Source organism: Lissotriton vulgaris, chromosome 4_1 (assembly GCF_964263255.1).
Source record: "Lissotriton vulgaris chromosome 4_1, aLisVul1.2, whole genome shotgun sequence".
Lineage (NCBI taxonomy): Eukaryota > Metazoa > Chordata > Amphibia > Caudata > Salamandridae > Lissotriton > Lissotriton vulgaris.
This window is the reverse complement of record NC_141691.1, coordinates 89,270,178-89,286,370: the sequence shown is the minus strand read 5'-3', so window position 1 is coordinate 89,286,370 and position 16,193 is coordinate 89,270,178. Positions and strand designations below refer to the sequence as shown.

General features: G+C 44.0%; 1 protein-coding gene across 1 annotated transcript in view; it reads right to left on the bottom strand.

Annotated features, from left to right (window-relative positions):
• Nucleotides 1–1,687: 1,687 nt before the first annotated feature.
• Nucleotides 1,688–16,193, bottom strand: part of LOC147718411 (relaxin receptor 2-like) — a 321,363-nt gene continuing 306,857 nt past the window's right edge. The window contains exon 11 of the mRNA XM_086967195.1: nucleotides 1,688–1,886. Within this exon, the coding sequence (XP_086823321.1) occupies nucleotides 1,705–1,886 (182 nt within the window). The 3' untranslated portion in view covers nucleotides 1,688–1,704. The remainder of the gene's footprint in view (nucleotides 1,887–16,193) is intronic.

Sequence of the window (16,193 nt, the reverse complement as noted above, 5' to 3'; positions counted from 1 at the left end):
GTGCTCATGACGGAACAGTTCCGTCATGGCCCCGGCCGCTCAATAGAATGCTCAGCGCAGGCGCGGAATCCGCGCCGCGCAGGCGTGCCGAGCGGCCCGTCACGGAACTGCTCCGTCATCAGCACAGCGCGACCGCTGTGGTTCCGTCACCAGCAGGGGAGGGGTTAAAGCTCCCTGGGGCAGATTTACGACTTCTGGTGCATCTATGCTAATCAGCAGGGATGCGCCAGAAGAGTTGCGACGCATCTGCCCCCCCGTGTGCCACCACTGATGCGTCGCATTTACGATGCGGCACACTGTGGTGCTCGGATGGGCAGATGCGAGAGGCATCCCAGGCGGAAATGCAGCCCATTGCTAGAGTTGCATCACAAGTGCGACCCAGCTCCAGCAAGGCTCGGGGGCCCTATCTCTACTATGCTGCGTCAATCCTTACGCCTGCTTTAAGCAGGCGCAGGGTTTTGACGGAGCATGGCCCTAAAAGTGGCTGAATGAAATCTTGTAGATTTCACGCAGCCCCCCCCTGCGCCTGAAAGCCTACATGTGGCGCGGGGCTTTACAACATGACGCATCTCCCAGATGCGTCACGTTGTAAATACCCTGCAGCCACTTTGCGCTGGAGCCCTTGGTAAATCTGGGCCTCCGGTCGCTAAACAGGATCTCAACTGAGCTTAAATTCATATTTCCTTGCAGTTAAACCTGGCCTCTCCCTGTTCCTTGGTGTGCTTTACAAAGGTCCTTACATTCATCCACCCATGCATTCACCCACACTCAAACACTGGTTGACTCGCGCGTTTCTTCACTCATACATTGATTATTTACCCCAATCGTGCCTTGTACCCAGTAAGCCAACATGTCTCTGCTTTCTAACATGTTCCTTGTCCTCACTCCACCGCCCACCGATGCGGAGTCCACCCCTCCATGTGGGAGGACCCGCGGCTGGCAGTGCTTAGACCTACCTTCTTTGCAGGTGATTTTGTGTTTTGGAGGACTTGTACCTTATTACCCAATACTGCAAACACTGTCCCTCCCTGCAGTCTTCTCTGCATGGCCAAATCCCTCTTACATGTTGCTGACTGCACATACAACTGTCTTCTTGCCTCTCCTCAGTTTGCTCCTAACTTCCACCACAAACAGAGTCCTCACTGGGTAATAATGCATAGAACTCTGGGTATGTGCATTTGATTCACCCGTAGGCACAAAAGGGGGGTTCTTGAGGGTTTTGACGGAGAAACCCCTTTTTTTTGCAGGTCTTCGTGAGCATCCTTCTAGCTGATCTCTTTAAACCATGATGCAAAGATCTCTTTTGCATGCAACACCCATTCTCCTCTTCCCCACAGTCCCCTTTTCTGCTTAGTGCTTCACCGTCACAACAGTGCGAGGCCAGCAGGTTCACTATGATGTATGCCCGGCCCTTTGCCTCCCCTTTGGGTTCCAAGATGGATTCTGGTCAGCTGTGCACTTGTTTTTCAGCAGTGCCTCCTTGCCTCACCTCATGCTGTGTTGTTTGACCCAGGTCTTTGCACTCAGTGATGCCACCACCCTCCTCTCCCACCCCTGCCTGGGCTTAAGCTGAGAACATATCAGAAATAACAATGTCATGTTTGGTAAGTTGTCCAACCACAGAGGTCCAGCTGAGCAGACAGAGCCCAGGCAACTGTTTGTGCACGGTGGCCCAATGTTGAGTGGCCGAAGGCGAGGCACCAGTCAAGCTGTGTTGGTGATCTGAGTGGACACAAGGGTGAAGCTTTCCTGCAGCTGCTGCTGTTTCATCTTCAGGCACTGCTTAAGCCTCTCCTGGAAGGACGCCGTGGTCACGGTGTAGAGGATGGGGTTCAGGGCACTGTTGATGGGAAGAATGAAAATGACCACCCAAGAGGTGATGGTAACTGCAACGAGAAGAAAGCACGAGTTATAACCTTGCTTCTTGATATGTAGTGAACATACATGACCTGTTACAAACCGTGGCTCAGATTTATGAAGCCCTTGCATCGCTTCTGCGTCACACAACGCAATACAAGGAGTTCTGTGAGATTCACTAAGCCAGGAAAAAAAGCCACCTTTCGTGGCTCCGCGTGGCTTAATAAATCTGGAGTATTGCAAGGCAAGCAAGTCTTTAAATAGAAAATAGATGTGAACTAAATGGAATCTGACTGTAGCGAGGGGTGGGCGTGCGTCAGGTAATGAAGTCCAGAGAATAGGTATAGTGTTTCAAAAAGACTTTATTTCAAATCGATTGATTCACACGATATACGAGCATTACACTCAGCCAACGCTTTTCGTTCTCACATGGAGAACTTCATCAGGGCTTCAATAGGGCGAGTATCCTAGCGATATTGAAGAGATACAACACAGTGGCGCGCTCCAAGTAACGCTGGATGTGAAGCTGGAAGATCACAGGGGTAATTCAGTCCTGTGACCAAAGGTCTTGAGTAAAGTGAGGTTGTGCGCTAGCCCCTAGTGAATCGGATGATTATTCAACATTGGAAAGAATTTTGCGGTTAGGCCGGATCTGGCCTTGGGAATTTTCCCTTTGCGTCCAGTGTTACTACCTGGAGCACCAACCTTGAACCTTTTCGTAATTTGATTCGGCGATCTCGCTTTACTCAAGACCTTTGAGTTCAGCCCATTTTGAAACCACCGGACCCTGGAATGTTTTCAATCTCACCTTTTATGTCTCTGTAGTAGAAGATGACTGGGTTAGTATTTGTTGATATTCTTGTGGGATGTCTAGACGGATCAACAACAAGTTTTTAGCAGCCACACTATGAAATCCAGAGAGGGTTGTGATGGTGAGCAGCTTCTAATGTGCTTTTTCTAGGTGAAGAAAATGTGTGCACCAATAATACCTCATGCAAGCTGATGCAATGAGAATCATCTTGTATAGTTCCTTCTTAACCTTAGTGACGATAGTTGGATAAGTGGAAACCATAGAATAGCTTAGTCAAATATCTCATGGTCATTAGAATCCAGCTGTAATTTGGACTGGCATGGAAGAAAATATGCTAGTTACCTGTTATTGCAGTTCTCCAGCATTGGTATCTTTCATAGATTCATATGCTTGAATTATTCCCCATGGTCTAAGTGGGAGTCCCATGGTACCATAATAAAGCAGTATGTATCACGCCTTAAATACAAGCCTGCATTAAGCCACATTGATTGGCTTGACGCTGCCTTAGTAAATAAGGCCCCCGTTCAAGCTACACTTAGCGTGAAAGGGGAGGGCAATGGGTGTTGTGGTGGGCGTTCCACTGCAACACCCATTTATTTTGACGCTGCCCCCTATGTACAAGGGAGGTGTAAATAGGAGGCAGAGTCAAAATTAAGACCAGGGAAAAAAACATCGAAAGACAAGGAGAACAGCTTTATTTCTCCTGGTTTTTGCTGTTTCCATGTGTGCTGGGTTGTGCAGCAGACATGGAAAAAGCAAAACGCCAATGATTGTTTATGTGCAGGAAGGTGCCCCTTCCTGCACATAATCATGCAGTTTTGCAACTTTTATGTGTGCTGCACGAAGCAGCACACACAGAGGTTACAAAACAGCATTTAAAGATTGTTTATGTGCAGGAAGGGACACCTTCCTGCACATAAAGAATCTTCCCCTCAACACAGGCACCCTGCACTATGTTGCAAGGCTGCCTGCATTGGCGCTAGGCAGCTAAAGTTAGTGCCAGCGCAGGGGGTACGCAGAGCTGCACCATATTCTACTAAATATGGTGTAGCCCTGCGCTTCTAAAGTGATGAAGCGTGTCGTTAGCCTTCTTGGCTTAACAACACGCTTTGCCATTTTCTTGTAAATATGCCCTTTAAACTGAACAGTCTTAAAGTCAATTGTAAGAAGAGCCTGGTTGAGAACACAAAGGCTGGAGATGGTATTTATATTCAGGACACTGAGAGTACTTTTAAGATTGCAAAATTCCTGTTAACAGAGATGCATGAAAGATACTTTTACACACAGACATGCAGTAAGCTGGTTTTCATCCATTATTGTATCTTATTAGAATGCTGATGCACAGCGCATGAAAGTTTAATAGCGAAACGTAATATGTGTGCATCCCAATGGGAATGCTGTTTAGAGAACATGATCAGCATATGACGTGTATTCAGCTTGCTTCTGGGCGCTGGGTTTTCTTTCAATGCATCAGCTACAGAGCTTAGCTCTTCATTGCATGAGCTGCGTCCACAGGTCAGCCAAAGGGAAATTATCGGAAATTCATAGGTAATATATCCACACCTCGCTGTAATCTCCTTTAGCACTTCCAAATATAGTTAATCACTTTCTTTTCTACCAAAGGTAAAACATGGCACGAGTGAGACAGCGAAGGAGCATCTATGTATCACAAACTCGAAGTGCATCTGTCTCACTGAGCACTTTGTTGTGGTTGTGGTACTCGCTTCAGTAGCAGGAGCCTCATTTTCCCAATTGTGAACAAAATTTACGTACAGAGTTAACTACATTGACGAATGAATTATTCTTTTGTTATATGGAACTAGTCTGCCATCGTGTGGTCACTTGTGGAGCTGAAGGTATACAACCTAAAAAGCAGCGCTAGCTATGAAGTAACATTCTTTTTATGAAACAAGCCTGCCCCCCTGTGGGCACCGAGCAGATTGACTCTGAAAGCAGCTCACAGAGGGACCCTTTGGTTTCTAGCTGTCCTGAGCAGAAGTTGTTATCAACTCACAATGCATGTACCAGTTTCTGGAGGTCTGACCTGGGCACGGTGGTTTGGGCCAGTGGGATGCCGGCAACACCTCAAAAAATGGCACAAAAAAACCTAAACAAACAGAAAGGCCTTAAATGCCCCTGAATTATGGCGGGACAATAGAACTATTGTGCAGGATTGTCCTTGGACGCTGGTCTATCCTATAATCACAGATGTTAATGAAGTCTCAATACAAACCAGCACTGCGAGGAATTTCCCACCACTAGAGGAACCGTAGGAAACCACAGGCCATTCTCAAACTTGAATGTCTCAGGTAGATTATGCAAATTCCCTGCACCTGGCTTCCAAACTCTTACTAAGAAAACTATAAAGGAGCAAAAGAAATGTAGCAGGACTCGTCCATGAGGGGAGCACATACACACCTGTGATAGGACAATAACTAGTTCCTAATAGCCAGGTGCTCAGCCTTTGAAGCGCTCTACCTCGTCCACAGCGCCATCCACAGGAAAGGCTCATGGCGCCTACAAGCTGCGGAGCAGATCTGCTAATATTTCACGCAACGCAGCAGGATAAGTTGCTGCTTATTATGAAAGTGAGAGAGCGGAAAAGCGCCATGCTTCAAGGGTGCCATCTTTAAGGGAAGGATTGTTTTTTGTACAGGAAGGAATACGTTCATGCACACATAGAAAGAGGCAGCTTTAAGGATAAATGAAGATTTTGCATCGTGGCTGTGCAACAAAACTGAGGCAACTCCCAAAGCAAAATCTTAGTAAATCTGGGCCTAAATTACTATGATACTTCCAGGAGAAAACACTGCACTCACGACTACCAGCGCCCCTTTGGGGCATATTTACAAGGATTGATGCTATGATGTTTTGATGCTGTTTAGCATAATTTTTTTACCGCTGCCGTACGGCAATTCCTAATGCCATGCTAGCGCTGTATTTATAATAAATTATACGGCGCTATGTGGTGGTAGGAATAGCTAGCGGCCGGAATAAATGACCCTGAATCTAGCGTCAAGTCATAAGAAAAATACACGTTAGCGTGAAAAAAGTGATAGATGGCCAATTAGCGGAAACAAAAATCACTCTAGTAGGCTGAACATCACATTTCAGAGTCTAGCGGGATAAAAAACGTACAAATACGCAGCTAAGGAGAAAAAATCTTGAATGCAGAATGGAGCAGCCAGGACAAAGGTCAGCACAGGACAACAACCCTTCACCCCTCCCCCCCCCCCTCCCACCCCCGCACCCTCCCAAGCCCACCAACAGCCAGGATGACCAGCCAAAGTCCAAGGGGAAGAGGAAATGTAGATTCAATCTGGAGGAGAATAAGATCCTGATTGTGGCGGTGTCGGAGCATTAACACCAGCTCTTCGACAGCTGCAAGGTGTCATTGGGGACCTAAAATGCTAATTAGCAGTCCATAGTAAACAAGGTGAACTCCCTTGTAGAAGTCAAGAGTACAGTGATGGACTCCAAAAGTGCTGGCACGATGACAAGAACAAGACTGAGAAGAAACTGGCTAGCAATTGACAGGCAGCACTGCAGACCGGAAGTGGGAGTCCAGCTCCCCAGGGGGAGCTCGATCCCTTGAGGAGCAGGTGTTCACCGTCACCTGTGAGGAGTCGGTGTTTGGAGTAGAGGGACAAGACAGTGCTGACTATGACCAACTACATCAACAACAGGTTAAATACCAACAAGGGACTTGGGGGAAATATGTCATGTCGTCCAGTCCTGGCACCTATGCCTCCGCACTCTCCCACACTGTGTGCAGGACAGAAGGTAGTCATCTGGGTACTCTGGCGCTTATTTACAAGCCCTCTGCACCACCGGTGTGTCACTTTTTCTCATATTAAAAGTGAGATACCAGTGGTGCAAGGAGCTTATAAATACGGCCCCAGGTTTTACCTGGCCTTAGTTGTTGGCGCTACCACAGCCTTGTAAATATGGGGCAACTTAAAAAAAAGCAATGGCTGTTGTGGTGGAACACCGACTGCAACACCCATTGCCCGGCCCTTCCATGCTAAGTGAAGTGTGGAAAGGGGCTTTATAAGGTGGTATTAACCAACGGTAAATGGCTTTGGGTCTGTTCAAAACCTGAAAGTGATTTCGTTACCTGCGGTCTGCCAGTGGAGTCAGCTGGGCCATTGTAGCGAGAAGTGCAGCGCCTGGGGGACATCGCCTGCCCGCCTCCCGCCGCCTAACTCCTTTGAGATCACAGAGTAGGGCCGCCGAGTGGAGCGTGGGCGGGCTGGAATAAACTACACGTCCCAGCAGCCCTAGCGGCATACCTCGCAATCGTTTGGCGCCAGGAGGCGCTGAAATAGAGCATCAGCCCCGTCTCGCGGGACGCCGGGCGAAGCCCGGGCAAAGGGCGGGCCCTCTACGGCCCTCATCGGCCAGAAGAGACCGGACTGGGCCAGTTATTCTGCCCTAAAAGCTGTCGGGGTACCTACATTTGACATTTGTCCGTCTATATGCTAAAAAAGCTGCGTGTAGTGTGATAAAACCCCTATTATATTTCTTCTTGTATTTTTACTGCATTCATAGACCAGGGTTCACCGTCCTACGGACATCTCAAAAAGTGACTCAAATTATAGTATGGAGATGCGTTAGACTAGAAGTAGGGCAGTAGCAGGGGGGAAGAAACTAACAGGCACCCTAGATGACTTTATTGTAAGAACCCATATACTGATTGATGAGGGGATTTCTTTGATGGAAAGAAGGGTATCGCAGGATTTGGAACATGCAAAAAGGTCTTCTATGGGCCATTTTGCTAATGTACGGAGCCCAAATAGAGGAGAGAATAATACATTACCTTTGGATGGGACTAGTACAGCGGTTTTGCAAACTCTCCTTGAAACATCTAATTTTACTCAGGCTCCCCTAGTCCAAACCTTAACATCTACCCAGGCATCCACTAGTGTTTTGATACATACAGCAGCGACCCCTAAAGATAAAAATGTTGTGTCACAGGGGATAAAGGAAGGGGCAATTCCTAAAAAGAGGACAAATCAAAATATGCTTCTAATGCATGTGGTAAAGATCCACTAATAGACACAAGTAACACACTTATCGCTAATGGTAATGATACACAAGGAGAAGACCCCCTGCCCCCTAACACAGTGTGCCTAGCCATCTCGGATGATACCATTCTGGATGATTCGATGGCCGATTTAATCTCCAATAGCTCTAGGAATAGCTCTGCTGAGGATAGTCTTAATGCTAGCAGGGTAAGAAAGAGCACAATGCTATACTTGTTGGAGACCTCAATGAAAACCCTATTAACCCCACTGATAGAACTTCTTAAGGAGTTGGAGAAACAAATTCAGGACTTGAAAAAAGACACACAAATGCAGTATGAAAATTTGGCTAAACAAATAGTCACTGTTAGCGCGCCCAAGGCTAAAGCTACTGTAACAACATACAATAAACCCGGCCCTACACTGACAAAGAGTGTCCCAAATAGTACTTCTTTAAGTACAACTAATCCTGAAAAAGGAAAACTCCCTAATAATCAACCGCCAAAAACTGTATCAATACCTAAAAATTCGGCCCTACCTGACAAGGAGGCATCAGTTCCACAAACTCCTAATCTATTACAGGACAAAGGCCAATCAGCTAAAAGGGAAGTGCGCAGAAGTATAAACTTACCCCCAAAAGCCTTACCATATGTTGTGGTTCTGACTGGAGTGCCAGAACTAGATGCGCAATCAATTGAAAACAACGGGGCACTTGTAAATAAGACCATCCATTGGCTTAATAATAATTACCCTCTCCCGCCAGCTATTAAAAGCAATATTTTAATGGTTGAAAGGGTACCATGGATTGGGTATAATAAAAAAAGGGTACAGGGCGACTGTGTGGTGATAACCTTTGAGAATTCACGTACTGCGGAATACATTACAATGAGGGCCCCAAGAAACCACGGCCTGTCCATTGTGGCCAGGGCATTATCCTATTTCTACCCTGATGGGGATCATCCGGACAATAGATGGAGCTGGACTAGGGACAACCGACATCCAAGAGGCGGAAATGGTGTGGATTATGATAGGAATCAGTATAACACACAATGGGGAGGGGGGAATGAAGATGGATGGAATGTGGTGAAATATAGGGGGAGGACTCCTCACTTTCTCCCGCAAAGGTATGATCTAGGATGGTTTGGTTATCAGCAATTTCCTCCCATTACTCCTTGTTATAATCGGTTTGACTGCCTGGAAATAGTGGATTGACTCCCTGAGGCAACAGAGGTCCTTAAGGCATCTACTCATGTAAACTTGGGGTTGATTAATCTACCAGGGTATGATGTGACACATAAAACTCGAGCGGTGGCCGGGATAACACAAGAGATGCTGGGTGGCCAAGCTGGGGTTGCTGTAGAAACGTTACCCATAGAAGAATTCTGTAAGGTGGTCTTTTGGAACGTGGCAGGTTTAAAACAAAAAATCCGCAACCCATCTTGGGATGATGTAATTACTGGTGTAGGCATACTAGCTTTACAAGAAACCTGGGCCACCGCACCGATACACCTAAATGGCTACAAAAACCTATTTTACTCCTGCGGTGGGGGGTTTATATGGTAGACCCAAGGGTGGATTGACTATGTATATATCTAACCTGCTAGTATATGATAAGATTTCCTTTTCTCCTGGATCCAGCTACTATCAGAAAATAGTGATAGATACAAGGAAGGGTCCAAGGATTGTCCTTTTACATTTCTATAATAATTTTCCAAGTAGCATGATTAAGGAAGTACTCGCCTCAATAACTGTAGATATGCAGTCTGAAATTGACAAAAAAAAGGGGTGAAGTAATGATATTATGGGGTGGTGATTTTAATTGTACACTGTGTAAAAAGGGTCAGAAGGGTATATGCGGCCTGATGTTGTAACAGGATATTAATTTAGCGCACTTTGAACATACCCTACTTGGAGATTCACTAAACGAGATGATTTTTAATTTTGATTTTGGGTTTACGAATGAGATAGCCAACCACACAATGTCATTTGTTCCAACTTTTGTGGGTCGGGGGGCCTCGACTATTATTGATTTTAGTCTGTGTACAAATAGCTCTGCTGGAAGATTGATTAGCTCTAGCATAATGGACTTAGCTCTAAGTGACCACTTTCCACAGGCAGTAAAAATGGATAACCTATTTGTCCCATCCGAAAATGTAGCAAGCTCTAAGTATATGGCGCAGGATGTGAAGTTAGGCTCTCCAAATGGTTATACTCTTAAATGGAGTAAAGTGGTCCCGGATGACTTTTTGTCCAAAGTGATGAATAAGTGTATGAACAGCTTTTCGATTTTTCTGGATGAACATGCTGAGAGTAATGAAATTTTAGCTCATTTTAATATTATTGCTACCACAATTAAGGAGGTCTTGTGGGTTACACGAAAAAATTCCCTAAAGTCTAATAGGAAATGGTTTGACAAGAAGTGCACTAAAGCCTTAACAAATCTTAGACATGCGATTCACAAAAGACCGCGGGATGTAACTCTAATTAGAGAATTAAGGAGGAATTACAATACAGTACTGAAGGATAGGAAGGACCTGATAAAAAGGGAGGCATGGGACGAATTATGCTCCGCGTCACAATCAAAAGATCCGGCTGCTTTCTGGAGGGTTATAAATACTCCGCTCCTGTATGATAAAAAAGCATGCATGGAAATTGCCGTTACAGAAGATGAGTGGGTGGCTCACTTTACCTCCCTTTATAGGGCTGTTGAATCAGTGCCCGATACAGGTTATGATTCCACGATGGTAAATTTAGATCTACCTAAAGCATTGGTTGTAACTCTTCCTGAAGTCCTTGCGAGCCTGAAGGCAACTAAGGGGGGTAAGGCGGCTGGACCTGACGGCATACCAGCCGACCTTTATAAGGCCAATACTGATTTATGGGGGCCAATGCTAGTCCAGCTTTTTAATGTTGCTTTGGCAAAAGGCCTAATCCCTCCCTGGTTTACATCAATTATAGTCCCGATTTTCAAGACAGGTGATAGGCAGAACTGCACATGCTATAGGCCAATTTCTTTATTGGACTCCTCCATAAAAATTCTTGGGAGAGTGGTTTTAGTTAAGTTGCAAAGCTAGGCAGAAGAAAATGGGGTGCTAAGTGATTTTCAATATGGGTTCCAAAGGGGTTTAGGGACTATAGAGCAAGGACTAAATTTGTTTATCTTGCAACAGAAGTATATAAGGGTTAAAAAACAACGTCTATACCTCACTTTTGTTGACTTATCGTCGGCTTTTGATTGCGTGTCACATAACAAACTGTGGGCAATTATGGCCGAACTGGGGGTAGATAATGCTATTATATGCTTCCTGAGAGACTTATATTCTGGGGCCACTGCAACTGTTTGGTATGGGAAAGAGGGAGAATGTAGCAGACACTTTGGGATTGGTCGCGGCGTACGCCAAGGGTGCGTTTTAGCGCCCTTTTTATTTTTGTTGTATACGAATGGTTTGGAGCATCGCCTCGTGCAGGAGGGCAGGGACATGCCTATGGTGGGTGAGAGGCCTGTCCCTGCCCTACTGTACGCGGACGATGCAGTCCTGATGGCACGCACCCCAATGGCACTTCAAACTCTGGTTACATCTTTTAATAGTTTTATGCTTAGCTTGGACCTGAAAATTAACTGCTCCAAAACATTGTCTATGTACTGTGGGACAAGAACAAGCAGGCATTTGAAGCCTATTTTTATAAATTTCAATCCCTTAGAGAAGACTTCTACTTTCCCATATCTGGGCATTTTGTTTCATGAAAGTGGCTCATGGACTACTGCAATTAATGCTAGAACCTTGTTATTTTCAAAAACTATTATGGCTTTACAGTGTTTTATAAAAAAGCTAGGGAAAAAACCCATAAAGGAAATTTTAACCATCTATAATGCCACTTGTATAGCAGTAGGTACTTATGGCTCAGGATTGTGGGGTTACTCAAATGTCAGTACAATTCAAACCATGGAAAATACGTTTTTACGTCACATCTTGTCCGTCCCTGAAAGCATTGCGACCTTTATATGCCACGCAGAACTGGGTTTGGTGTTTGTCACTGACACAATCAAGATCCAGCCGATTCTTCTTTGGCACAGGGTTTGGACAAATGATGAGTGTGTGGTTAACCGGGCTATTTTAAAGGACGTTCTAGCACTGGACAATATTAACAATTTTAAATGGATTTGCTATGTCAGAAATTTTCTTGAAGAACTAAGTTGTGCTCAATACTTTGAGGATCCGTCATCGATGGCAAATATCTCAAGAAGAAGACTGAAAAATCTGTGTATTGCCCACCTCAGGGAAAAAAGACAATTGGAGGAGGTGAAAAAAAAGACTGTTTCTGCCCATCAGGCAATTATAAGTGGAGAGAAACTACAGCCATATCTATCTCTATACATGTCCAACCATGAACCTTTCCTTTTAACCCGGTTTAGATTTAACATCGTTTTTAGGTTATTATCTTTTCCTGTGATGAATTGTTGGTCGAAAGACGTATGTGCCTGCCCATGTGATGATGTGTCCCCACAATCCGATATTCATATTTTATTCTTTTGTAAATTTTACACTTTTTATCGTAGAAAACTTATTATCCCCATTCTTAAAGACTTAAATGTATATAGATGTCGCTTAGCGTTTTTAGAGTTTCAAAAAATGGAAACTGTTTTTATGGTAGCATCACTCGCTGAATTTTTTTAATTAGTTTTTAAGTGTCGTAAAACCCTTCAAATGAATTAATTCTTATGCTGTATCTATGTTTTTGTTTTCTTACATGTTCTTTTGTTGAGATCTTAAATAATGATCACCTGACCCATTGTAAATTGTACTTTTTCATGCTACTTTTATGGTTATTCTCTGTTTTTAACCGAATAAAGTATTTTGAACTGAACTGAACAGTGGTGCAAGGAGCTTATAAATACGGCCACAGGTTTTACCTGGCATTAGGTGTTGGCGCTGCCACAGCCTTGTAAATATGGGGCAACTTAAAAAAAAGCAATGGCTGTTGTGGTGGAACACCGACTGCAACACCCATTGCCCGGCCCTTCCATGCTAAGTGAAGTGCGGAAAGGGGCTTTATAAGGTGGTATTAACCAACGGTAAATGGCTTTGGGTCTGTTCAATTTTTTAACAAGTGTGTTAGCATCATTTTTAAGACCAGGTAATTCCTAGTAGTCCACAACTGCAGCTAATGAGACTTAGCTGCAGTTTTTGATATTTAGCGTCATAGCTGAAATTTCTTGTACATATGGCGGATGGGTTTAGTGGGAGTTTTAACATGGGAATGCCTACCTTCAATATCATTTCCAGTAAGTCACCCTAGCTGTCCTGGCATTGTTGAAAATAGGTGCGAACGGTGGAAAAATGTTGCTAAACGGGTTTTGTAACACTTTGTAAATAAAGTGATACAAAAAGCCGCCGTAGCCTCAAAAAATGGCGCTATGGAGGTGTTAAATCCTTGTAAATATGCCCCTTGTCATTATTTCATATATGAAAAAGATCACTTGTGCAACACTATCCTCAGAAGAAAATATGTAGAATGTACAGGACCTGTAGTGATGCTTATTATATTTAGATCTGGTTTGATAATGTTAGAATGCTGTATTTTTCATTTGGAAGGTATGCATGTCATGTAGTGTTGTACTTAGAGTGTTTGCCAGTCCCGAGTTCCTCTTCAAGCTGGCAGCACCTTATTACATGTACTACTTGTTTTCTTGAATAAATCAATATTCAACTACTTCTGTGTACCGGAGTCACTACAGATTTGGCGACGAGGGAAACCTGCTACTCTTTTGGGATCCTGCTTATTTTTTTTTTAATGAAGACTCGATTTTTCTCCATCAAACAAAAACTCGCTTACGAGAAAATTCACTTTTCCTGTTCATGAACTGCCTCCGGAACAATTGGGGTGAGAACCTTTCTTAAATCTACTTATTTTTTTTCTATTACTCATTTTCGGCACATATGCCTACCAGTGTCCTTTCAATCTTGCCGTTTGCCAAACTGCTTCGGCATCCTCGCTACAGCTCCAGCGATTTTAAACAACGCAACATCTTCTTCCGAACCTTTCTTTGTTGGTGCGTGTCACGGCACGTCACGGCGATCTTTGCACTTGTGCTTCACGTCATCCTGACCGCATAGTGCATTGTGGGTACGATCTCACGTAAGGTCACGCCGGGGGCCATTTTGGATTGGTTTTCCTTCAGATTTCATCGCGACTTCACCGCAATTGCAACGTTGATCGAGTTGAAGATCCTCTACGCAGGTACTACTGCTAAAATCCAGAAGAAACTCCAACAAATCCAAAACGCCTCAGCCAGGATCATATTAGACATCCCGCGTAACGAACACATCTCTGGCCACCTGAAAGACCTCCACTGGCTACCCGTCAATAAGAGGATCACTTTCCGACTGCTAACCCACGCACACAAATCACTCTACGACATCGGACCAGAATGCCTCAACTCACGACTGTCCTTCTACACCCCCTCCCGCCAACTACGTTCTTCCAGCCAAGCCCTCGCCACTGTACCCCGCATCAACAAGACCACCATGGGAGGAAGATCCTTCTCATACCTGGCAGCTAAAACATGGAACTCACTCCCCACTTACCTTCGCCTTACCCAGAACCACCTAGCATTCAGAAAGCAACTTAAAACGTGGATATTTGACAAGTAATCCTCCTCCCCTCCCTAAGCGCCTTGAGACCCTCTGGGTATGTAGTGCGCTATATAAATTCTTTGACTTGACTTGACTTGAACACTGATTTTTCATGGTATTTACTTAATATACTTTTCATCGTTATTATTAACAATATTTACTTCCTCAAGTACACAGAATTTTTGTTTAAGTAAAGGTGCTGCCTGCAATTTTATTTTTCGGGTACAAGAACTTATACACATTGTTATACAATTTATTTTTACTTCATTACATAATTCAAGTTATATCAGTATGCCTGATACTAACAGTAGCACAACAACTGGTGAAAAGCCTGTTCATGGTTTGAACTTAAATGCAGCCAGAGAGTTTTTAGTTGTTCCTGGTGATCCTCCTGTTGCTTGGTTGGACTGGAAAGGATATTTCCTAAATTACGTTGCCAATCTTGAAGATGTGAGTGGCTCTTTCACTCCAGAAAGGAAGAAAAGAATCTTATTGTTGGGTCTTGGTCCAGAAGGATTAAGGATTTACAATCAATTGGATAAAACTGATAGATCTGCCGGTGATGTTGATGTTTTCAATTCAGCACTCTTAGATATGGATGATTATTTTTCTCCTTGTGTCTGCATTGCTGTCACCAGACATTCCTTCTTCCAACGCAAGCAAGAGAAAACTGAATCAGTAGAGGATTACGTTTCCTCACTAAGGAAATTAGCTGTTAAATGCAAGTTTGCTCAGCTTCATGATGATCTCATTCGTGATCAAATTGTCATGTACACTAAAACTAAAACCATACAAAATAAATTATGGGTTGAAGGTGATGGAACTTTGAAGGAAATTATCGCTATGGTCAAAAAAGCGGAACTTTCTGAACGTTGTGCTAAAGCTTCTCTTTCTAGTGAAAAAAAAGAAACTGAAATTGTTAACAAAACTTCTGAAGGGAAAACTTTTGTTAAGAGCAACAAAGATTTCAGGTCTGGTAATTCAAAGAAGGAAATTATTGATTCAAGGAAGGGTTCTGATCCTGTTTGTTATAGATGTGGTAGTCACTCTCACCTTGCTCATTACCCTAAATGTCCAGCTAAAAACACTAAATGCTTAAATTGTGGGCTCATGGGACATTTTGCCAAAGTTTGTAAAAAGAAAATGTTTAAGAATTTCAAAGGCAAAATTGCTTGTATTCAAGAAACTGAACAGGAGGTTACCTCATCATCTGATGAGGAAGTGTTACAGGTACAAAATGTAGTTAAAAAAAAGTGGTGTTGAATATTTTGGATGTTGATTCTAGTAAACCTTTCTGCCAAGTTTCATTAGGTGGAATCCTTACACAGCTTGCTGCAGATTCAGGATCACCCTATACTATTGTTAATAAGCACGTTTGGGAACAGAAATTTGTGAACCAAATTGGTAATTGGTTGGAACCTTCTGATATCTCACCTGTTAGCTACACAGACAACACTATTGAGATTTTAGGCTTCAGAGTATTGATTTTTAAATTTAAAGGGAGACATGCTACTTGTAAACTGTATGGGCCTCATTTATGAGGCCTTGCGTCAGTTTTGCGCTGCTGATGCGTCACTTTTTGTGACGCATCGGCGGCGTAAAACATGCGCCTTGTTGCGCCATATTTAAAAAGTGACGCATCTAGGTAGATGCGTCACTTTTTAAACCCCTGCGCCACATTATACCTGCGTCAGGTATAATGTATGCAGAGGGGGCGTTCCCCCGCAAAAAGCCTCGTAATAGTGACGCAGTGAAATCTATGAGATTTCACTGCGTCACTTTTAGGACGCTGTTGCGTCAAAATCTTGTGCCTGCCTCACAGCAGGCGTAAGACTGACGCAAGCCCTTTCACATGGGGCTTTCCCC